We start from the raw sequence: 24,292 nt of genomic DNA, 5'->3' as shown, positions 1-24,292 counted from the left end.
TTCCTGTAGTGCATTTCTAATTTACCTCCACAGTCACCCCTCAGTTAGGCATAGGGACGCCATGGCTCCTAATAGGTAATTCCAGTTGCCATCCCCGCTGTCATGTTCATATTTGCCACTAGCAACCTTCACTTCCGGATTGGACAGGCTCATCACAGCTACCACCATGGATCATATTTAACCGCAGGGCCTTTATCCCTGGAACTGTCCCTTATCCCCTGGAAAGCTTTATTTTTTAAAAAATGAAAAAAAAACCTACAGAAGAGATTGGGGTGGGTATACCTGCAAGACCAAAAAAGGGCCAAAGCAGCCTGGAATTTCAAGCAAGTCAGGAGGGATTCCTGTAGATTAAGACATACCTGGTTATAACTAATCATGATAGGCACAAATAAGTGTCCAAACTTGCCAGCGACAAATCGCTTCTTCTTTGGAAGATTTATCTCTCCGATCTGCCTTCCCGCCGGCTAGAAAGTAAATTGACGGCAGTCTTGTGTTTTATTTGCAATGTCTGGATCAGGGTTTGGACATCAGCATCGTTCTGGTGGAGCCTCATGCTCTGTGTTGTGTTTTATGTGGGAAGATAATAGGATTTGGCTCTGTCACGGCAACAAAACCCACTCCCACCAAGCTACTGTCAAAGTAACTGCCAGAAAGTTCTCCTGATCTGCATTGTTCTTTCTGCATATGGTAAAGCATTGAGATTCTATTTCCAGTTTCTGAATTATACTTACCTCTGCCGGACCCCTCCCATACCTTTCAGCATTTTAAAAATATAACTCTAAGAGCAGAGACACACGCTGACATTTCGGGAGATTAGTTGCCCAGCGACCAATCGCTTCTTCTTCTTCTAATCTTCCTGAACTGCCTTCCCGTCGGCTAGAATGTAAATCGACGGCTGGATGGCACTTGGGTCGCTTCAGCTTTCAGAAGTCGCCCGAAATTTCCTTGTGAGGCATCTTAGTAAACGAAACGTTCAGAGTGCCAAACTGTCGTCTATTTACTTTCTAGCCAGCGGGAAGGTAGATCTGGGAGATCAATTGCCCGAAGCGATTTGTTGCTGTCGACTAATCTCCCGAAATAGCAGCGTGTGTAACTGCTCTAAAGAGTTTGGACATTATTTGTGCCTATCATGATTAGTTGTAACCAGGTATGTCTTAATCTACATGAATCCCTCCTTACTTGCTTGAAATTCCAGGCTGCTTTAGCCCTTTTTGGTCTTGCAGGTATGCCCACCCTAATCTCTTCTGTAGGTTTTTTTTTCCATTTTTTTTAAAATAAAGCTGGAGCTTACAACTCGCTGCCCCACAGGCCCCTATAGGTTCAATGAGGCGATGCAAAGTTTGCCCAGACACATGACCCCCTTCATACTGTATTTGATTGTTGTTTCTGCAGGCTTATCAGTCAGAACATTAAGTATGGCCTTCTTTAGACCTGCCATGGTTCCTGAGCTGATCTGCACATAAGCGGCTTTGGTATAACATTATACTCTGAGCAGATATGAGCACAATTTTAGGATTTATCTGTCATTTTTTTGACTGTAGTATGCCACTGTCTCATTCTTAAAGGGGACTGATTTTGTAAATAACTTTACTTTGTTGCTTTTCCTCAAATGCTTTCTTGAATGCAGGTATGGTTGTGTTAGAGGTCTCTGGAAGAGTGTTAGGTTAATGGCAAACCAGGCATTGATTGCAGCAAGCCTTTTTTTTTTTTTTTTTGGAAAGTTGTTGCAATCATTTGATAAGTATAAGCTATAATAATGTGGGGCTTGTGTTTCTGATTGCTGAAGTATTTCTTGATATGAGTTTTACCATTAGAACCCATGTTGTGCCATTTACACTACTTGTTTGGATGCTATGGCAAAGGTTTGTTTGAGATCTATTAACCCCTTTAGAAACCAGAAATCAGACCATGCAATGCTACCTGCATATTGATTGGTATATGGTAGCAAATTTTGCCCCTGTTATTACATCCCTCCAGTTTGATGGTTATAGCTTTTTATGGGGGAATTCTCATTAGTTCATCAAAGTGGTCAAAGGAAAATGTCAATGTTTGAGTAACAAAGATTGCAGATATGTGTTTTTGTTTTTCTGTGCATGATATTTTTGTGGCTATGGCCATGAATGTTGGTGCCCTTGGATGTACAGCACAGTTACTCCAGTACTTATGAATAAATAACAAGCTTGTTAAAAGCCTGAGTATGTCTTGTAAACAGTTGACATTGAACTGAGGTGCAAATTGCCGTTGCTCTTTGTTCTCTGTGACCAGATTCTGTAGGGTGAGTCTAACTTTTAACTGTGACATTTTTTAGGATGGTATGTTGTTTTAAATAGAGAACGGAGGCACAGCTCGCACACCCTGGCCTTCTAGACTGGACGCCTGGTGCACAGTGATGGAGGGATCGGCACCCTCCCAATAACAGTACGAGGAAAGATTCACTGGAACTCAAAGGCTGGTGCAAGCAGTGACAAGCCCCTTGCATTTTTATTTATCAGAAAGGTGCAACGTTTCAAGCAAGCTTGACAAACGGGTTTTATCCCCGAAACATTGCACCTTTCTGATAAATAAAAACGCAAGGGCTTGTCCCTGTCCCTGCTTGCACCAGCCATCGAGTGCCAGTGAATCTTTCCTCGTACTGTTGTTTTAAATAGGCAGTCAACACTACCTGAATGCTTGGTGTACATATAGTACATGTAGCCTGCAGTATGCACGGGATGCTTGAAATCTGCAAGGCGTGTTTCAGCCTGCCAGAAGAAAAACGAATCACTGAAAGACACAATCGGAAGCAGCAGTTTGTATATAGTTCCTATATGAATGATAGCAGAAAGATGTTTACTGAGCTGCATAAGTACACAATGCTGGTTCTGTTCCGCAAGTCTGCTGTATAAGACTTTTTTTAAAAAAAAATTGGGTGTGATGAGTTTTTCAATAAGTAAGTCTGGGACATGGCATAAGGAAAGACTGAATTTCCTCACTCAGTCCAGGGATATTTCTGGATTGTGTGACTACCAAGAAGTTATTGATTGCTATCTAGGTATGCCCTTTTACAAGATCATATTATGCTGATGCAGTGGTCATTGTAGTAATATTACAACATCTAAACTGCCAATGTAAATGCTGTGTTTCACCAAATGCATGAAAAGCTAATTTCAAGTTACTGATGAAAATTATAGGAAAGTTGCCGGGATTAATTGGCATGATCTGAGTGCAAACCGGTGCACTCTGTTATACTTTGTGGCCTTCTTGCAGGAGTGTGACAGAAAAAGTAGCTGCTGTGTACCAGATGTGGAAAGTAAAACGGATTGGTTGTTAAAGCCTTCTTGTGTCAGTAGTAGTCATTTTATTCTGAAAATCAACAGTTAAATTACAAATGTCCACAAAGTTTTGTAAAACTCCCACACCCTGTTATATTGTATCCGGTTTATAGTGTTTGGGAGGTTCTTTTCTTTTTGCCCTCTGAAAAATATGAGCAAATGATAGGTATCCTTCAGTCTAGTTTACAACGTAATTTCCTTTCCATGCAGCAAACCTGTCTGCATTAGGAACTGAACTTACACATTCATCTAGCAAACTATTCTGTTACCTTTAGGCCTTAAAGTATTTGAAAGTTCTCCTATATAATCGTTTTTATGCACACCCTGTAATATTTGCATATTAAACATTTCGGTGACATTTTATAATGCCATAATCTGTAGTCTGACAAGAATTCTAATCATGATTTTTATAGGCATCCATAGTTGAACTAAACATGTTGAAAGCAAACAGAGTTTAGAAGGATTATAGGCCACATTAGTGTTGTGTGCTACTCCTTCAGATGGTCATACATTTACCAATAAAATCCCTTTGTGTGATTTTACTTAAACATATGGTAACCTGGTGATAGTTGCAGCTCCAAGCTCCACATGTATCATCTGCCAGCAGCACACCCTTATGTTGTGTAGTAAAAAGCATTTTCCTAACCGTTTGTGGATACAAAGAAAAAAAAAAACAGTCTGAGTGAAACCAGGGTGCTTCATAGTGTGCAAAACGTGTACTAAACGTTTGCTGTGATCTCACTTTAATAAAAGAGAGAAGTTTTCGGGTTTTGCAGAAGCATTGTGTGGAGTTTGCCTTTGTATCTATTTTTCTTAGTTGGTTATTACTCTGTAAAGCTAAGCATGCATTCTGCCTATTACTTCGACTCACTGTTTCATTAGAATCTCTTTGTTAAATTTAGTTTATTCTAGTTATAGAGATTAATAGAGCTTCCGCTTATGTGAATAAGTACAAATGTGCACCTAGAGGTACTCTTCTGGTCTTATGGTGACTGTAACTGATGGGATCCAAGTGTGTCAATTGAGGGAAATCTTTGTGTATTTTTCAGGTTGAAGAATGTCCAAAGAATGTTACAAATGTAACAATATGTAAGACACAGACTGTTTTTATAAACAGGGAAGGAAAAAACAATGTATACATTATTTAAAAGTTACAATTGTAACATTAAAGCAAAATTAGTATCTTGTCATTATTGCTTAAATTGAAAGTCTACCGTTGGCATGCAACACATGGAGTATTTTCATCTCAGCTAAATGTAGCACCAGTTAAAATGGCCACAGCTCTCCATGGGTTGCTTGGCATTTACATTAGTAGGTAACTCACTAGGACACACAGAATCCATTAATATTTCTTAAAAATGCACCACGGTGCGAATCTCACAATAATTGTTTGTGCAAGTTGACTAATGAGAAGTGACCTGCAGTAGTGGATGATCACACCATTGAAAGGCCTATTTATTAAACTGTGTTTGATTAAAAAAAAAAAAAAAAAGCCACACCTTGGAATAAAGTTGTGTATTACTTTTTTTCTATGTTAAAAGCAGTGGCCCATGAAAATGCTGTAGAAAGAACAGCACTGCTTTTTACAATATTTTACAACTGAATTTACTTGCCACCTGAATTTACTTGCCACCTGAATTTTTCCCATTGACTCAAATAAGTTATGCATTAAAACAGTGGCATAAAATAATGCTTTAATGGACCAGTAGCATCTAACGGCGAAAAGTTTTTCTTTGCATTTATCATTTGCAGCTGTTGATAAAGTATCTACAAATAAACTATTTCTTGGCAATGAATGTCCAGTTTGTGTGAGAGGGCTTAAATTGCATGTTTTTGGTGTTACTTCTTCTTTAAATATGGCACAATAAAAGAAAATGTATCTTCTTTATAAATTGACCAATGCTTTTTTACACTGTATTTCTCATGTAAATAATTTCATACATCATGATAAATAGGTCCCTATGTGTATCATTACTATAGGCATGTCAATAAATCACAATAACATTTGAAATGGAATTTTGCACTTTTGGCTCAGGGTAGAAACAGCATTCACTATTCCCATGCATGGTGTACATGAATCTCAACATTTGTATTCATACCCCACAATCTGAGTGATAGTGGCCTAGATAATAAAATTCTAAAATGTTAAAAATGTTTCATTTTTTTTAATTTAGCTTTTTATTGAGCAGCTCTCCAGTCGGCAGTCTGGTTGTTAGGGTCCAAATTACCCCAGCAACCATGCATTGATTTGAATACTATACTTGAATAGGAGAGGGGCGACATAGAAAGATGAGTAATAAAAAGTAGCAATAACAATAGATTTTTTTTTAGATGGGGTCAGTGACCCCCATTTGAAAGCTGGAAAGAGTCAGAAGAAGGAGGCAGATAATTAAAAATAACTTGCTTAGCATTAGCCATTCTATAACATACTAAAAGTTAACTTAAAGGTGAACCACATCGCCAATTCATTAACAGCAGTAGAGGACAATTCGCTAGCGAAAGAGACACTAGCGCAGTTTCGCACCCTATCCCCAGGCGACTTTTTGCTGTGGCGAACAGCCGTTACTCCGCAAAAAGACGTGCATTTTACTGAACGTTGCCTCTTTCGCCAGAGTTTCCTTCGACCTGGCGAACTAATAAAACTAAGCTACATCCTCCTCAATCTTGTGTCAATGACATCACAGCCCGTATGCCGGAAATGTATTAAAGTTATAAAAAAACGCCGGCGGAGATTTATGTGTGAACAATTTTTTAAAACTAATTTGAGGGGCATGCCACATTTGATTAAGGGTGGGATCATATCTAGGGCATTAGAGGATCTGTATTATCTTTATTATGGTGCATTGGCCATGTGTTTGCAAAAGTGGCCACTACTTCCATACGTCTTTTACGTACCCGCCCTATTCAAATTAACCTAAGCGTAAGAGTGCTAGCCGCGTTTCACTATGCAGAAATGAATGCTAGTGATAATTCGCCAGCATTGGGCTGCTGAGATGCATATTGGTGAATTATTGTAGTGGTAACTAATTTGCGCTAGGCAAACTGGCGCAGGGTGTCTCACAGCAGTCGCTGATGAAAATTCGCCCTTTAGTGAATTTGCCCCTATGTGTGTGTGCACTTACAGGACAGGATTTTGGCATGAAAACCCATACTGTACTGAAATCCTCCCCATGTGTGTAATGATGTGTAATGCAACTCCTGTCAGTGGGAACACACACAGGAGCAGATTGGCTATTTCCTGTGATATAATAATTGACCAACTACATGTAAAAAATAGTTACATAGAGAGCTACAAACTAGACCTAACTGTAGTTCTCTTAGAATAGGAATGTTCTCTAAAGTGATCACAACGCTAAATTATTTTACTAGATGCATAATATGTTAAGTACTCAGTTCATGCAGCCAGTATTTATATTTATTCGAAGGCAAATTGCCTTCAGCACACTGAAATGAGAAACTTTCTAAATACAATCAATTAAAAATTCTTTGCCGTTTCTGAAATAATCAAGTTTATCTTCACTATCCCTCTCTCGGCATCTGTTTCTCTTCATTCTCGCTTCATGCAGGAGTTGGGTGTCAGATATTCATTGATAGTTAGATCCAATATATCTTATAGGGGGCTCCTTTTGCTTAGATTCCTAGAAGATGTATTAGAGCTCACTCTATTAAAATCACCAGCCATCATGTCACTCTACATGCAGGATTTGTGCAAAAGGCAGTTATTTGGTTAGATTTTGTTTGTACTGGAATTGGTTATCTGAGTGAGGTCTAATACACTTGCTAGGGAAGGAAGCCCCCCTATTTGATATATTGGATCTAACTATCAATGAATATCTGACACCCAACTCCTGCAAGAATACAAAATGAAGAGAAACCGATGATGAGAGGAAAAGTGAAGATAAACTTGAATATTTCAGAAACTATGCACAATATTTAATTGATTGTATTTAGAAAGTTTCAGATGAAGCTAATATAAAATTTATATTTTTGTGATAGTTCTCCTTTAAGGGCAGAGTTGACTGCTTTTATCAGCTTCTGTATGGCCAACATGACTGATAGCACTTGTGTTTCCCAAAAGAAATGCTTTCTTCTTTCAAATGATTGGGAAGCAGCAGTTGGTGGAAAAGGGTGTCTTGACTACTGTGGGTTTTCTGAGAGCACCATGACTGTCCTAAACTACAGTGTGGGAGGCTATACACAGGCCTATATTTGGATTTTATAGTGGGTGGGTTGATCCACAGGGGAATTGGTTGGAAACTAGCAACACTTTGCCTGTAGCCAAATAATAGAATTCTGTCTGGAAATACAGTAGCTGTTGAAACCAGATGTTTGTCTGCTGAAAATGATCTTCAAGGTCCTAATTGGTCAGAATTGACAACTGTTAAAATACTGGAAGTTAAAAAAAAATAAAAATACTGACACAAAAAAGGGAAAGTTGTGCTCACCGCTGAACAATTTTTAATCAGTAAGTGGGGGTGCAATGAGGGTGTGACCACAAAATTTATACGGACAAAGACAAAAGGTTCTCTACATTCACCCATATAAATATATAAAGGACATTAAGTTACCAAAAAATGCCCCCCACCTTTAAAGAAGATATGGGGAGATTTAGTCACCCGGCGACAAACCACCTCTTCTTCGGGCGACTAATCCCCCATGAAAAGCCTTCCTGCCGTCTAGAATCTAAATTGCGGGCTGGATGGCACTTGGAGCGATTCGTTTTCCGAAGTCGACTGAAGTTTCCTTTTGGGGCACTTACATTCTAGCCAGCGGGAAGGCAGTTTGGGGAGAATCCTCGAATCTTCGCGTGTGTCTCTGCCCTTAAAAGTGGCCAAACAACAACCACATTTGCATGTATGGTCAGTTTAACAGATGAGAGCACTAGATTAAACTAAACAAATGGATTTTTCTTGTTGGTGCTTTTTCAGTTTGGATCTTTTAATAAATTTCCCGACATTCGTGGTTTTAGAGAATGTGAGTTTAGTCGTGGTTTCAAACATCTCTTAAACCACTAAAATTAGTGTAAAATAGGCCTCTACATATAAATGCGCAATGAAAATATTTCTTAGCAAATTTTAAATATACATTAAAATGGCTGAAGTTATTTGTGAATGTAATTGCAGTTGAAAAGCTGTATCTGTTTAACTGGGCAAGTTTCTGCACTTCCAGCACCAGTTCTTATTCCTGAAACCATGTAGCAAAAGTCAGCCGATTCCATGACCTGAGGAACTGCTATATTGTCTCAAGAGTAAGAACCAGAGGACAGAAAGGGGTGAGCAAATACATTGAAAACATTTGGAGGCACATTTATCAAGGGTCAAATTTCAAATTCATGTCAGGTTTTTTTTTTTTTAAAAAACTCCCCTAAACTCCCATAAATGCGACTAGTCAAATGTATTAATCAAAATCAAATTTTATAAACTCTGACGAATTTCAACGACCCAAAAATTCAAATGTCAGCAAGGCTGCAAACATGTCCAAATTGATCCCTGGACCTCTGCCATTGACTTAAACAGCAATTCAGCAGGTTTTAGGTGGCAAATAGTAGAATTTGAATTCTTAAAGGGCCAGAGCATGATAAATCTCGAAAATCAAATTTGAATTGTTTAAAAAACTCGAATCGAATTTGGATAACTCCCTAGTTGAATTTGATAGTTTTGACCATAAAAAAAAAAATAGAAAAATTAGAATTTTCAATTTCGACCCTTGGTAAATCTGCCCCTTAATATATATTTAAAAGTTTTTTTTTTTTTTGCATATTCATGCATGTTTGGGCTGAAACTCGGACGGGTTCCCAGTTTGGTCTATCCAAATTCACACCTGACCTGTCATGTGTGTCCAAATGGTTGTGGAATATGGGCATAATTAGCTAAATCTGGGTATGTATGGCCAGTTTAAGCCATGGTCGTATGGTATATAGGTGTTTTCCATGAATGCAAACAACAGACTGCTCTATCTGGTATGGGCAATTTTAATTCAGTGGAAAATATGCGATATGTATCAAGGACCTTATAACTCATTTGACTTTATGGGGAAAATGTAATACAATTCATAAAAAGAACAAATTTGCAAAGAAAAATTTGTAGGAATGCACCGAATTCACTATTTTGGATTCCGCCGAACCCCCGAATCCTTCACGAAAGATTCGGCCGAATACCGAACTGAATACTAACTTGCATATGCAAATTAGGGGTGAGAAGGGGAAAACATTTTTGACTTCCTTGTTTTGTGACAGTCACGTGATTTCCCTCCCCGCCCCCTAATTTGCATATGCAAATTAGGATTCGGTTCGGCCGGGCAGAAGGAACCGGCCGAATCCTGCTGAAAAAGGCCGAATCCTTGCCGAATCCCGAACCAAATCCTGGATTCGGTGTATCCCTAAAAATTTGCAATGTTATATTCTTTATTAGGCTTTTATTGCATTGCGAATCGTAATTGCACATTGCGAACCTTTAACACCTGCTTGAAGGTGGAGTGCATTTTTCTAGCAAAAGTAACAATTTTTTCATTAAGATGTTTTATTACATACACTGCGCACTATCTGCAACTATAATATTCCCAATTGTTCTCTTACTGTTATGTCCTAGTAAAGGTAAAATTGTTCACTCTGCGAACATTTATTGACCTTAAAAACGAATTGCGAACGATTTATGCGCTTAGCCAAAAATGATTACGTTCCCCCATATATTATCTAACTCACTAAGCATGATAAAACTTGATGCTTTAAACAGTTAAAATAGGATCAGGGAAGCTCAACCGTTCTTTTAGGCGCATATTTATCAGGGGTCGAGTTTCGAATTGAAAAAACTTCGAAACTCGAATTTAAAAATACCAACCGAATTGAGGTCGAAGTTTTTTGGGGGTCAAAGTGGTCCGTATGCGGCCGTATTGGAATCGTACGATCGAAGGAATATCGCCTTTGATCTACTTCTATTCAAAGTTTCCCCCCAAAAAAGGTTCTAGGAGGTCCCCCATAGGCTAAAACAGCACTTTGGCAGGTTTTATGTGGCGAATGGTCAAAGTCGAAGTTTTAAAGAGACAGTACATGATAAATTTCGATATTCTAATTTCTAGTTTTTTTTCAACTAATAATCGAAGTTGGACTTTTCAATGGTCGAAGAACTCTAAAATTACTTCGAAATTCGAAGTTTTTTACCTCGAAAATTCACTTCGACCTTTGATAAATCTGCCCCTTAATGTCAACCTTTTACATTATTTGTATTCTTTATATTATTATTTGCTGCCATTTATCTATATTTGTGTCAAAATGTAAGTGTTGGTTTTTTTAGGAAGCGCTGCTTGGTTTCCTGTAAGGGTTTAATGAGAGCTGCTTGTGAAACCTTGTTTCTGGCATAGCACCATATTTGCAAGAATTCTGCCCTGAGAATGTTAAGTCTGTAAATTCCTCAGGATAAAGATTATCTGCCTGTTATTTTACACAAGCCATGGTTTCTTCTAATCACTTCAAGGCCAGTAGCCATTTAATTGTACAGGTTTGTTTAATTCTTTTGTCCAAAACCCATTTTGTTGACAGCACGTAAATCGTATATGCTGTTTGCTTTTATCTCGACAGATATCAGAAACCCTGTCATTTTATTTTTTATTTACACCTGAAACTGTATAATAATTAATTGTTTTTGAATAAAATTATTCAAATGTATCTCCTAGTTGTACAGCAGAAAATGGGGTATGGTCTAAATTCAGTATTATCACTTTACCACCCTGAAGCCTCTGGAGATAGAGTGATGGCTGCTCTCCTCCTTTTCAACTATATAGCTTCTAGCTAAAGTTAAAGGGGATATACAGGTATGGGACCTATTATCCAGTATGCTCGGGACCTAGAGTTTTCTGGATAATGGATTTTTCCGTAGTTTGGATTTACATACCTTAAGTCTGCTAGAAAATCAAATGAACATTAAATAAACCCAATAGGCTGGTGTTGCGTCCAATAAGGATTAATTATATCTTAGTTTGGATCAAGTACAAAGTACTGTTTTTTTATTACAGTTGTTCATTCCGTAATTCAGAGCTTTCTGGGTAATGGATCCCATACCTTTACTATAGAAGTGCTGCACCATTTTTATACAAAAGTTGCCTTTTCTCTTAGAGCAGCACTCTGAGTTTCAGATCCATAAAAAAGCAGCATGCATATTCTTGACATCCAGTCTGATAATCCTAGCGGCACTGGTAGATCTGTGAGAGCACTACAAAAGAAGAAGAGAGAAGTATAGTGCAGACTTATTTTTTTTGGGGAAAAAACCCAATTTTTATTTTTTGATAATACTGCACATTGTATACACTAGTGATACTTGTTTCTGTGAAACCTATTGGATAATCTCGCAGCCCCCTGCCAGCATGACTGACTGATCCAGGCAGGGCCAGAACTAGGGGTAGGCAAAAGAGGCACGTGCCTAGGGTGCAAAGCTTGGGGGCGCCAGGCACTTACCTTATACGCAGCCTACCCCTAGTCCGGCAATTGTTATCACATTGAAAAGGGGGTGCGCTCTGTGAAGTTGAAGTGCTTTGCGCTAACCACGCTCGTCCTCGGTTGCGCACGATTACGCATGCGCGTCCTCGGTTGCGCTCCATTGCGCACAGCTTTGGGGGGACCAAAGTTACCAATGGCCAGCTGGGTTGCCTGGGGCAACTGACAAATCTGGCCCTGCACTGGATACATGGACAATGGTAGGAATGTCAGAGAGCAGGTAGATTTGGAATGGGCTAGGACCTAAAATAAAATAGAGTTTTTCAGATTGACACAATTCCTATTTCTGATTGCACCATGTACTGTAAATATCACTTTAAATCTTGCTTTGTGGTTTCATGCTAAATTAATGTCAGTGTATTTTAAGATTAAAACTTGCCTTAATCTCCTCCTGCAGCTTCCATTAACTTAAATGGGAAACATCTGGAAGTCAATCACTTTTAGGTTACTATGTAGACTAAAAAATTTGGACTAGTCACTTTGGTAAATGAAAAAGGGCATTTCCCCTATGGTCAGGTTTTTTTAGCATTCCACTGCGTTTGGCTCTTCGCTGCATCTGTGTAAGGAAGTAGTGCTGCAGATTGTGGTTGTGGTATGTGGTGCTATCACCTATGTTATGTGATAGCATCATAACATATAGCATAGCATAGCATATGTGATAGCATCATAACTTATAGCATAGCATATGTGATAGCATCATAACATATAGAATAACATGATAGCATATGTGATCGCATCATAACATATAGCATAGCATAGCATTTGTGATAGCATCATAACATATAGAATAACATAATATCATATTTGATAGCATCATAACATATATCATATAACATAGCATATGTGATAGCATCATAGCATAGCATATGTGGTAGCATCATAACATATAGCATATAGCATAGCAAATGTGAGAGCATCATAACAAATAGCATAGCATATGTGATTGCATCATAACATATACCATATGTGATAGTATCATAGCATATATAATAGCATAGCATATGTGATAGCATCATAGCATATAGAATAACATAGCATATGTGATAGCATCATAACATATACCATATGTGATAGCATCATAGCATATAGAATAGCATAGCATATGTGATAGCATCATAACATATAGCATAGCATATGTGTTAATACCATAGCATATAGTGATAGCATCACATAGGTGCTTGTGCAGAGCTGAACTTTCCTGACTTATACTTAAGCAACTTTTTATCTGATATCTTGTGAGGAGGCAATTATTTTTGGATCCTTCTGTGTGAACCATTAGGCTGCTCTCTCTTTCAGGAGTGGCCAAGACAACACTCAGTGCTGGCTCATGTATGGCCATTTTAAGAGGGTAACGTAATTATAAGTCGCAAACTTTATAACTGGTCTAGTAGCCCGTAGCAACTAAACAGCAGGAAGAATGTACCGGTCACCAGTTTGGAAGCAAAATGTGTAACTTGTATTACATTATACCATATCTCTTTTTAAAACAGATGGTATTTCTTTCTTCTTATATATAAATACAAATGGGCCAAGGTATGTGCTTTGATCAAACCTCCTTTAATAACAGTCCTGAAATATATATAGCATTCCGTGCAAAAACATAAAATGAGAAGAGAGAACTGTTTCTTTATTATATAGCTGTAGTTATACATTTAACTATTGTGCTGGAATAAGATCTCATCATCTTAATAATGAAATGAGAATTATCCTGTAAACAATACAAATGTTTAATGCACTGATTGAATAGTTGCTAGTTCTTTTACATAATGATTTTTCCTTAAAATTCTTTCAGTTATAAGTACAATGAAATACGTGAGAGAATTGGATACCTGGTTTGGTGGTTGATTTATAAACCACTGTAATTTCCATAATGGATGTTAAGATCTTGAGATAAAGGCATGTTTCGGAATTTCTGCCTTGGGGCTATTGCCGTAGTACTTTGTATCCTGAACAAACGCAAATCTGCAGTCGATCACATGTACCTTGGGTACTTTTAAAACTGGAAAAAAAGCAATAGGAAAATATTTAACAAAAATATTTGATAAACACAATACGTGCTAGCAGATAATGTGGTTTTTGACCCATTTGCTCTGACACATTCAAGTGATCAGGTAATTTGGGTGATGCTAGTGCACCTCACTTTTCAAATAGTGCCACAGATTCTCAAGTTGAGATCAAGGGTATATTTATCAAAGGGTGAAGTTAGAGATCACCACAGTCCTCTAGAGTGAAATTCTGCCCCTTTCCATTCATTTCTATGGGATTTTTAAAAGAGTATTTATCAATGGGTGAAAGTTCATCCTTTCAAAATCCAATAGAAATGAATGGACAGTGGTGGAATTTCACTCTAGCAGACTGTGGCATTATTATTGCAGAGACAAATTGAATTGTAATTAAGCAGAATTTGGTTTAAAGGGATTCTGTCTTAATTGCACTGTATACACTGCAAATAATTCACTCTACAGTATAAAATTTCATTCCTGAACCAGCAAGTGTATTTTTTTTAGTTGTAATATTGGTGTGTAGGCAGTCATCTCAGGTTATTTTGCATGGTCATGTGCTTTCAGAAAGAGCCAGCACTTTAGGATGGAACTGCTTTTTGGCAGGCTGTTGTTTCTCCTACTCAATGTAACTGAATGTGTCACAGTGGGACCTGAATTTTACTGTTGAGTGATGTTCTTAGATCAGGCAGCTGTTATCTTGTGTTAGGGAGCTGCTTTCTGGTTGCCTTCCCATTGTTCTGTTGTTAAGCTGCTGGGGGGGTGATATCACTCCAACTTGCAGTACAGCAGTAAAGAATGACTGAAGTTTATCAGAGCACAAGTCACATGACTGGGGGAAGCTGGGAAACTGACAATATGTCTAGCCCCATGTCAGATTTCAAAATTAAATATAAAAAAAAAAATCTGTTTGCTCTTTTGAGAAACAGATTTCAGCGCAGAATTCTGCTGGAGCAGCATTAGTAACTGCATTTTGAAACAATTTTTTTCCCCATGACAGCAAATGGCATTTCAATATATATTGTTGGATATTTCTGGATAACAAGCTTCTGGTTTATAGATCCCACACTGTTATGTAACATAATTGAAAAAGGCCTTATGTAAGTTTGGGTCTGGAATTAAGCTTGTGCAGATCTTTAGAGTTATTTCCATCACCACAGTACATTCAGTAAACTCCTATGTATTTATAGAGGTGTGTAGTGATTATATGTGTACATGTAGCAGGGTGTAACATTTTGGCATAAAAAGAGGTAGAAGCCTGAAAAAAGCTGTGTAATATAAAGCAATGAGTTTGGATGCTTTGTACAGCACTTCTACACAACCTGATAGAGTGCCATTGCTACACAAGATCTGAGGTTGTGTAAAATAATGCAGAAAATCATGGTATTAGGCTGGACTTAAAATATTGTACCTTCATTTTTACCTTATCTAAAAAAAGGTATGAAACTCTTTATAATGGATGATTTCTATGCCGTTCATTCACAGGGGCAACAATCTAAATATGCCATATATATTTTAGAGTAAAAAGTATTTACTTTTGTCTAAAAACAATTGGTAATAATATACAGTATAAGGAAGTCTTGGGAGAAATGCTTTACTTTGAGAAGTTATTTTGACTTTATGTTTATATCGACACATCCATTTCCTTGTTTGCTCTCTCTGGCGAACAACAAATAATGATCTAGAGCATGAATTCTAGAGATATACTGTGTGCTCCTGTCACATAAGACATTACCCTTCATTTTAATGTCACATTACATTTATTTCTTGGGTGATTACCTGTCTGCAACCTGATGTTACCCACTGCTGCCTCCCATTGCGTTCAGTGGGAACTGCTTGAAAAAAATGTTACAGAAAAATTCCCTGTGTGCCATGATGTTTACTGCTCTGCTCTTTCAAAGAATCTGTGTATGTATTCAAATGTGACAAGAAATAGAACAGCACCGGATTAAATATTGTATAATATGAAGTTATGTCATACAAGTAGGTAACTGTGGGAGGATCTTTTTATCTTATAATTTGACAAAATCTTAATCTACTGTAGTGACATTGAATTTTCTATTTGTCCAATGGAATCTAGCCAGGTGCCAAGATTGTGATCACATGATTCACATTATGTATGGTTTCTTAATTACACATATGCTTTTTTTGTTTTATGTTTGTAAACCTATGTTCTTGCTAACATTTAAATTTCTGTCTAGATTGTAAGCCTTGCTTCAGTAATGCAAAGTTGGTTTATGAATGTGTAGCAGAAGCAATATCATTAGCAGATCTGTTAAAGGGGTTGTTCACCTTCAAACACTTTTTTTTCAGTTCATTTGGTTTCAGATAGATCACCAGAAATAAAGACTTTTTCCAATGACTTTCTATTTTCTATATGTGAGCGTTTATCTAATATTGAAGTGTAAACTTTCATTTTTGACCATCTAAAGCAGCTCTGGGAGGGGTCGCCGAATTTTAGGGTGGTGGCACATGAGGCTACTGGAGATATTAACCGCCCAGCAACAAATCGCCTCTTCTTCAGGCAACTAATCTTCCCTAAATGCTTTCTGAAGTTGCCTGAAGTTTCCTCGTGAGTCAACTTCGGGTGAATCAGAAAATGAAGCGTTCAGAGTGCCATCCTGTCGGCGATTTACATTCTAGCCAGCGGGAAGGCATTTAGGGGAGATTAGTCGCCTGAAGAAAAGGCGATTTGTTGCTGGGCGACTAATCTCCCCCAGTAGCCACGCCTGCCACCACTGTATCTAAATTGATACATTTAGTTGATACATTTGTTACCTTTGTCCCTGCTGAGCAGAATCCCTGAGTTTCATTAAAGGCAGCTGTTAGAATTGATACAATACTTGCTAATATACCCAAGATACTGCTGAGAGATGTATCAACTAAATGTAGCAAATTTTAACCTTCAGACTGTTCCTGGATCACTGAGCTGCCAGACTGATACACTAGAGCAGGGGTGTCCAAACTTTTTCCAACAAGGGCCAGATTTGGTGAGGTGAAAATTTGTGGGGGCCATCTATTCAGCCTGGACATCACTAACCCTTCTGAGGTAGTTATCTTGCGATTAAGATCATTCACTCCCAGAGATGCGTGTATGCTGAAAGTGTTGGCAATAGACACGTACTGGCATGTAGTGACACGCCGCTCTCGCATACTTCTTTAGGGCTGAAGGTGTCCATAGACATTCTGACGTGCCATAGGGCTGAAGGTGTCCATAGACATTCTGACGTGCCAGTACAGTAAATTAAAGAAGTATGTGAGAGCGACGTGTCATTACATGCCAGTACGTGTCTATTGCTACGCGATTCCATCTCCGGAAGTGAATGATCCTGATTGCACTGTGCTGATGGGCCGCATTATTATTCATTTTATGACGGAGGCTGCGGGCCAGTGTAAATTTGAAAAAGGGCCGCAATTGGCCCTCGGGCTGGACTTTGGACATGCCTGCACTAGAGACATGAACATTAAACTTTAAGCTTACATTGGGGAAACGGTAAAAAATAAAAGATAGAAAGCTATTGAAAAAAGTCTTTGTTTATGGTGAACAATCTGAAAACAAATTAACTGGAAAAAGTTTTAGAAAGGTGAATAACCACTTAAGGGCAATGACAAACGGTGCTATTTGTAGCCTATGTTTTGTTGAGGCTCTAAAACACCAGAAAATACCTTGCTGAGCGTAGACAATACCGGAAATTGTTTATGCTGAAACACTCAATTTCATAATTGCTCCACAATGCCTTCATTTGCACTTCCGAGCTATTATGCAATTTGAGTGTTTTAGCTGAAGCAATTCCCAATATTGTCTTTGGCAAGGTATTTTCTGGTGTTTTGTAACTGCATCAAAACCCAGACTACAAATAGCACTGTGTGAAGTTTAAGAAGCTTGCATGTGGCTTTTGTTCCATTGTTTCAAGAGACATAACCAGCAGCACAGAAAGGCACAGAAAAGAATTTTTTTTTTATTATTGAATGTGGAAAGGTTTCTTAGAATGTAATTTTCTTTCATTAGGCAAAAGTTTACTTTAAAACATGTTGGTGTATGCAGGAGTTTTTCAGCAATATATGAATGAACCATCACTTGTGTTAAAGATTTATGTCCCCTGAAGTCTTATCCATACCGTTTACATGTTCATTCCAAATTTGTTTTGGCCATTTAGAGGTTATAGTTGTTTCCATTTTGGCTTCAGGAATGTTGACATTGAATACATTTTTTCAATAACCATTATAAAACATTTCCAAGGACAATTATTTTTTAGCATAGCCTTCTCTCACTATTGCTGCTATTGGTATGACTTTATATTGCTTTCCGAAGTTGTCCTACGCACCTCATATTAGTTCTTGTTTTCTGGATTTCTATACTGGTATTTCCACCAATATGGTATTATCCAGTGACCGATATTATTTGAAAAATTATTTTTTTCATGAAAAGTATTTATTTCAATAGTGTTTTTAAATATGTGCTGTTTTATGTTATATATGAATTATAGCTACATGCAAAGTGCAGGGGTTATTGTTCAACACCAATTCAATTAAATGTCAATCTCAGGTTTGACCTGCATTTTAAGCAGAATGTACATAGAGAGGAAATGGGCAGGGATGAGGCGGAGGTTGCCCAGTTAATATTGTTTTCTTTTGCTATGCTTCTGATCCTATTGCTGCATCTGGGTGCATGACTCTTGACTACCTTGTGTCATTGCATATTCCAAAAAACTGCCTCGAATTAAGTCTAATTTAAAAAAAGGCTAATGAAACACGCTACAAGGCGTGCATTAGTTGGGCTCAGTTGATACGACATATAGATTAAATTAAAAAGCACAATTTCAGTGAGTTATTTGTCAAAGTATAAGAAAAGCTTCACTTTCAATAACCCCATGATTATTTATGCAGTCCCAGAAATCTTGGATAGAAAATTCTTTCACCAAGAGGGAATGTACCTACATAATTCCAAGCTCAAAAGATCCACACAGGTAAGTTACAATATTAATAAGTCACACCAACTCGTGTTTTCCTGTGTGTTATTTTGGGGAGGCCATAATGAGATGCTTCCAGTGCAATTAATCCCTACCCTTTGATGTTGCATTTAGTTAAAAATAAAATACATGCCTAGGCTTTGCTGACATGGAAACAAGTACACATTAAATTTGAAAACCAAGATCCTTTAGTATTAGTATTATACATTAAGTGCTATGGCACACGATGCATATTTTTGCTTCTGCCATCCAGCAGAAAACAGCCATGCACAAACACCTTTACCTGTTATTAGTCCCTTTTTTTAGTGTTTACTGCATGTAGATTAATATAGATAAATATCTATTCATGGTATATGTCATGGTATATGTTAAAGAATGAATACATTTTACACACTGAAAAAATACACTTAAAATTGTGCTGTGCCTTAAAGGGGTTGTTCACCTTTAAATTAACCTTTAGTATGATGTAGAGAGTGATATTTTGAGACAATTTGCGATTTGGTTTTCTTTTTTTATTAGTTGTGGTTTTTCAGTTATTTAGATTTTTGATCAGAAGCTCTACAGTTTGCAATTTCAGCTATCTGATTGCTAAGGTCCAAATAATGATAGTAACCATGCATTGATTTAAATGAGAGACTGGAATATGAATAAATAGATGAGTAATCCTAAATAGCAGTAACAATATATTTGTAGCCTTTCAGAATATGTGTAGTTTAAATGGGGTCAGTGACCCTGGAGAGAGTCAGAAAAGAGAGGGCAATTCATGCAAAAACTATAAAAAATAAATAATGAAAACCAATTGAAAAGTTGCTTGGCTATTCTATAACATACTAAAAGTTAACTTGAAGATGAGCCACCCCTTTAATGAGGAAAGTGATTTTTGACATAGACAAAACAAGGTATTCTAAAAAGGATATGGAAATGTGAAGCTTAAGTTTCTAAATGGAAGTTACACTCAATCCACTGCTTGTAGCATTTGAACACGCTCTGTTCAGACAACGATCTCTCCATAGATTCTATTTGTGTACACATTTAGATCTGTTACTGCACCATGAAATGAGTGGAAAATTTGCAAATGAGTAATAGGAAAGTTGCTTAACCTTCCACATCACCTGAAATGAAAGTTTAGTGTGTATGATTCTAATTTAGACATAATCTGACTCTCTTCATAAAGGAGAAATAAAGCCATCTGTATCCCAGGCCATATGCCACCCTTGAACACAATTAATGCATCAAGTGTCTTAATGGGATCCCTCAGCTAAACATGTGGGAATAACAGATTAAAACCATGTTACATAGAAAGGTGTGCCCTTGTTATACTGGAAAGAGTGAGCTATCTGAGACATGAAACAAACTATACAAGTTAATCTCTTTCACTTTTTTAAACACTTGGCTTAACACAGTGAAGCAAATACAATTGTAACTGCTGTGATTTGATTTTGCTGATCACTTGTTTTTTTGTTTTTTTTAATTTCCCCATTAGATGCCTTCCAGGATGCCAGATTTGCCAGCAACTTGTGAGGTTTGTTAGCTGACTTATCTCTATTATTTTGCTATGAGCTACATTTATAAAAATACATACATTTGGAGGCACATTTATCAAGGGTTGAATTTCGAATTCATGTGAGTTTTTTTAAACTCCCATAAATTCGACTTGTCGAAATGTATTCATAAAATTCATTTAATTTTTCCCACACTTCAAAATCATGCATTCAGGTTTAATTGGCTAATGATAACATTGATGTATGTGATAAGGGACTGTAAATTGGGGTAGGGGCTCTGTATGTATGTATGCATATATATCACTGCCAGCATTATAGAAACCAAAGAAAATAGCCATAATACTGTTAAACATTGGAATGCTTAACCATGTTTACTGTCTTCAACAGATGTTGCTGTGGCCGCCTGGTCAGACAACACGCTTGTTTCACTGCAAGTGTTGCTACAAAGTACTCCGATGTAAAACAAGGTGAACAGGTCAATGAAGAGTTAGAAGAATGGTCAGTAGAAAAACACACAGAAGAAAGTCCAACAGATGCCTATGGTGTCATAAATTTTCAAGGTGGCTCACATTCGTATAGAGCAAAGGTATTAAGGTTAAATCAGTCCTTGTATTTCCAAGTAAAATTATAATGTACAGATACATGAGTGCAATACTTATAAGACGTGCTAGTAAGCTTAGCATATAGGAGAAGCTGCAAACTCAAATTTTCTGCTTTCAGTGACTTAAAGAGTTGCACCAATTTTAGCTCTATCATTTCAAATATATCTATGAGATATATTAGCTATTGAAGTTATAGTATTGTGTGCTCTGTGCTATGTCATGTATATCCCATCTATGCGTGTATGTGGTCCCGCGATCCGACCGCCCGTATCGGATCCATTCTCATCCGATCGTTGGGCCCTAGGACCAACGATCAGATAAGCCCGATATCTCCCACTTCAATGTGGGCATATCGGGAAGAGATCCGCTCATTTGGCGACATGGCCAAACGAGCGGATCTCTACGTGTTTGGCCACCTTAACACCCTCTTTCAAAAGATAGAGACATTAAAGATTTATCATTACTTTTTTTTTTTTTATTGCTAGTATGTGAGGTTATCTTATGACTCCAAGCCTGAGGCTATTTTACAACTGATGCTAAAGGAATGGCAGATGGAGTTGCCAAAACTTGTCATCTCAGTTCATGGTGGAATGCAAAAATTTGAACTTCATCCCCGTATCAAGCAGTTAATTGGTAAAGGTCTCATTAAAGCTGCAGTGACCACAGGAGCCTGGATTTTAACTGGTGGAGTTAATGCTGGTAAGTCAGAAGTTTTGTTTGTTGAGCCTAATGACAAATGGATTTATTGTAATATCTTACACAAACAAAGATTATTTGGAGACGGGACTGCATTAATAATGTTTCTCATTTACTTAAATAAGTATTTTTTTGGGGGGGGGGGTTGCAACTTGCTCTATGTGAACAGATCACTATTGATCTGGTATATTCATAAATTTTAACTAAAGCTAGGTATCTATGAGAATTGCAGCGTTTCTGAGGTTGCTTTAATTCTGCCACTAGAAACAGTCTGCGACCTCCCAGCTATTTGTCAATTACCCCCTGTATTCACGTTTACTTAGTATGGTTGCCATGTTGTATGCAGTCAACATTTGAGCCTCCCCTTATAGTCATGTATTTCTGAATATTAGTAGTGTTTGACTTACTGCCCTAGCTTTTCTGTTGTAAGAAACATCTTAACCACCCCCTGTATGCACAATAGGTATGTGTTAAAGAAAACAGTTTGTGTCAGCAAGGTATGCAGTCTATTTCCGAGATTAACAAAATTGCTAGTTATTTGTCTTACTGTACAAATAACACTATTCTTAACCCTTCTGTTGTTTGTGTATGTCCATTTTAAAAACAGGGGTAGCTAAACATGTTGGAGATGCACTTAAAGAACATGCATCAAGGTCATCCCGAAAGATTTGCACCATTGGCATTGCTCCATGGGGAGTAATTGAAAACCGCAATGATCTTGTTGGAAGAGATGTAAGTGAAACAATGTGTACTGGAAAACTGATTATTGTATCTCTTCTTTTATGAAGGATTCCTCAAATTTTAATGTACTTTGCTTTCATGGAGTGGGATATCTTGTGTGATACATGGTCAGTCTATTTATAACGAACATGCAAGCAAACATTTTGAATAAGTAAATGTACTAGGTTGTCTGTTCCATTGGGGGGGACACAAATAATAAAAAAAACAAATCTCTCATCTTGTTTAGGTGATGGCTCCATATCAGACTCTCTTAAACCCACTGAGTAAACTCAATGTTTTGAACAATCTCCATTCACATTTCATACTTGTGGATGATGGAACAGTTGGAAAATATGGCGCTGAAGTCCATTTAAGAAGGGAATTGGAAAAAACAATTAATTTGCAACGCATCCATGCACGTAAGTCATTATACAAAATGTAATATTGTAAGTTAAAAGGTCTATGCATAATTAAGTTAGCAATATTGTGTTCTTTCCATTTTAACTTTTTGTGCTTATTGTAGTAGGATGTTTGGACACATTTAAAATGGTATCCTATCCACAATATCCTTTGGGTTTTTCTTGGTTGTAGGAATTGGCCAGGGAGTCCCAGTAGTGGCTTTGATATTTGAAGGAGGTCCCAATGTCATCCTCACTGTTCTGGAATATCTTCAAGAAAGTCCACCTGTGCCAGTTGTTGTGTGCGAAGGCACTGGGAGAGCTGCAGACATACTGGCTTATGTACACAAACAAACCGAAGAGGGAGGGTAATGATTCATTTTTTTCCTACTTTATCCATCAACATCTGATTTGTATTTCTGAAATTGTCAGCCTGTAGAGTACTGCTACCTATCCACTTTTTGGACTATTACATTTAAATGGTGTATATTTTTGTGTTTTCAAATGTAATTTGAAGTCACATTGCAATTTTTATATATTCCGTGATATGAAGGATAATTTTAAATGAAATTGCAATTGAAAGCAGTTTCTGTCTTTTTCTGCCTTCTAAATTTGCCTGACTTCAGAAGCAATGTATCAAAAATTAACTCTCCTCCAGCCAAGACACCAGTGCCAACATTTTTTTTGCACATATCTATTTTTCTCCTCAGATCTGTTAATCATAGAACTTGCAAGCCATTGTGAAAGAAGAGATGGCCAGGGGCCTATTCACCAAATAGGCACTCAAGGGCCTGTGCTTGGGTGACCGCTTTAAGGGGGCGGTCCTTGGATGCTTATATGGTAAAAAAAAAAACTTTGACTCCAACCCACCTCCCCTGCTGCCATATGCCTTCCTATCAAATCTGGCAGCAGAGGTTTGGGGGTGGGATGGGGTAGGGGTTCCCTCGCAGTTCCAGTGCCTAGGACAGCACCGCACCTGAATATGCTACTGGAGCTGACCACCAATAGAATATTGCAGTCATATAAGTTTTCAGAGAGAGGAGGGAATTTGAAAAGACAAGACTGCTTTCAACTGAAATTATATTTACATTTACAAATGTACAACATTAAAATTATCAAAAAAGGTTTAATGTATAAGTTGCTTAGAATGTTTCTTTTATTATGCAAACAACAGTTTTTGGGCAGAGATCTCATTTTCTTCTTCCTGACTTCAGAGGCAGGCTGCATATTCATTTGCTTCAAAAGTGATTTGGGGTTTCTGCTTTTAGAACCTTACCAGAAGGGGCTGATTTAGAAATCATTTCCACCATCAAGAAGACTTTTAACTTCAGCCAGTCTGAAGCCATCCATCTTTTTCAGACCACAATGGAGTGCATGAAAAGCAAAGAACTTGTAAGTGACAAAACGTTTTACAGTGGCATCAATATTTTTGAATGAGTTTTATGTAAATGCAGTGTTCGATGCACACCAGGAGATATGACACTTTAAACTCTAACTTCTGCTTCCTTTCTTTAATTTGGCTAATGTCATTATAACTGCAGACATGCTTTATCTATCTCTGGCCCCAAAGAGTGAAGCTTTCAGCTGTTTGGTGTCAGTGGGAATCCC

At 37.6% G+C, this 24,292-nt stretch overlaps 1 protein-coding gene across 5 annotated transcripts in view; it reads left to right on the top strand.

Moving 5' to 3' along the window:
* The window catches only part of trpm7.S (transient receptor potential cation channel subfamily M member 7 S homeolog), a 60,742-nt gene that overhangs the window by 640 nt on the left and 35,810 nt on the right, over positions 1–24,292 (top strand). For 4 of the 5 annotated variants that reach the window (XM_018255397.2, XM_018255398.2, XM_018255396.2 and 1 more), the window contains exons 2-9: positions 18,684–18,763; positions 20,250–20,288; positions 20,656–20,854; positions 21,356–21,569; positions 22,174–22,298; positions 22,534–22,705; positions 22,878–23,052; positions 23,953–24,076. In XM_018255397.2, the coding sequence (XP_018110886.1) occupies positions 18,684–18,763; positions 20,250–20,288; positions 20,656–20,854; positions 21,356–21,569; positions 22,174–22,298; positions 22,534–22,705; positions 22,878–23,052; positions 23,953–24,076 (1,128 nt within the window). Of the gene's footprint in view, positions 1–18,677; positions 18,764–20,249; positions 20,289–20,655; positions 20,855–21,355; positions 21,570–22,173; positions 22,299–22,533; positions 22,706–22,877; positions 23,053–23,952; positions 24,077–24,292 lie in introns of those variants that run through there. The other variant, XM_041588280.1, reaches the window with a different exon arrangement.

The sequence above is a fragment of the Xenopus laevis genome, chromosome 3S (assembly GCF_017654675.1).
Source record: "Xenopus laevis strain J_2021 chromosome 3S, Xenopus_laevis_v10.1, whole genome shotgun sequence".
In the NCBI taxonomy this organism is placed as follows: domain Eukaryota; kingdom Metazoa; phylum Chordata; class Amphibia; order Anura; family Pipidae; genus Xenopus; species Xenopus laevis.
This window is presented reverse-complemented; position numbering and strand designations above follow the sequence as displayed.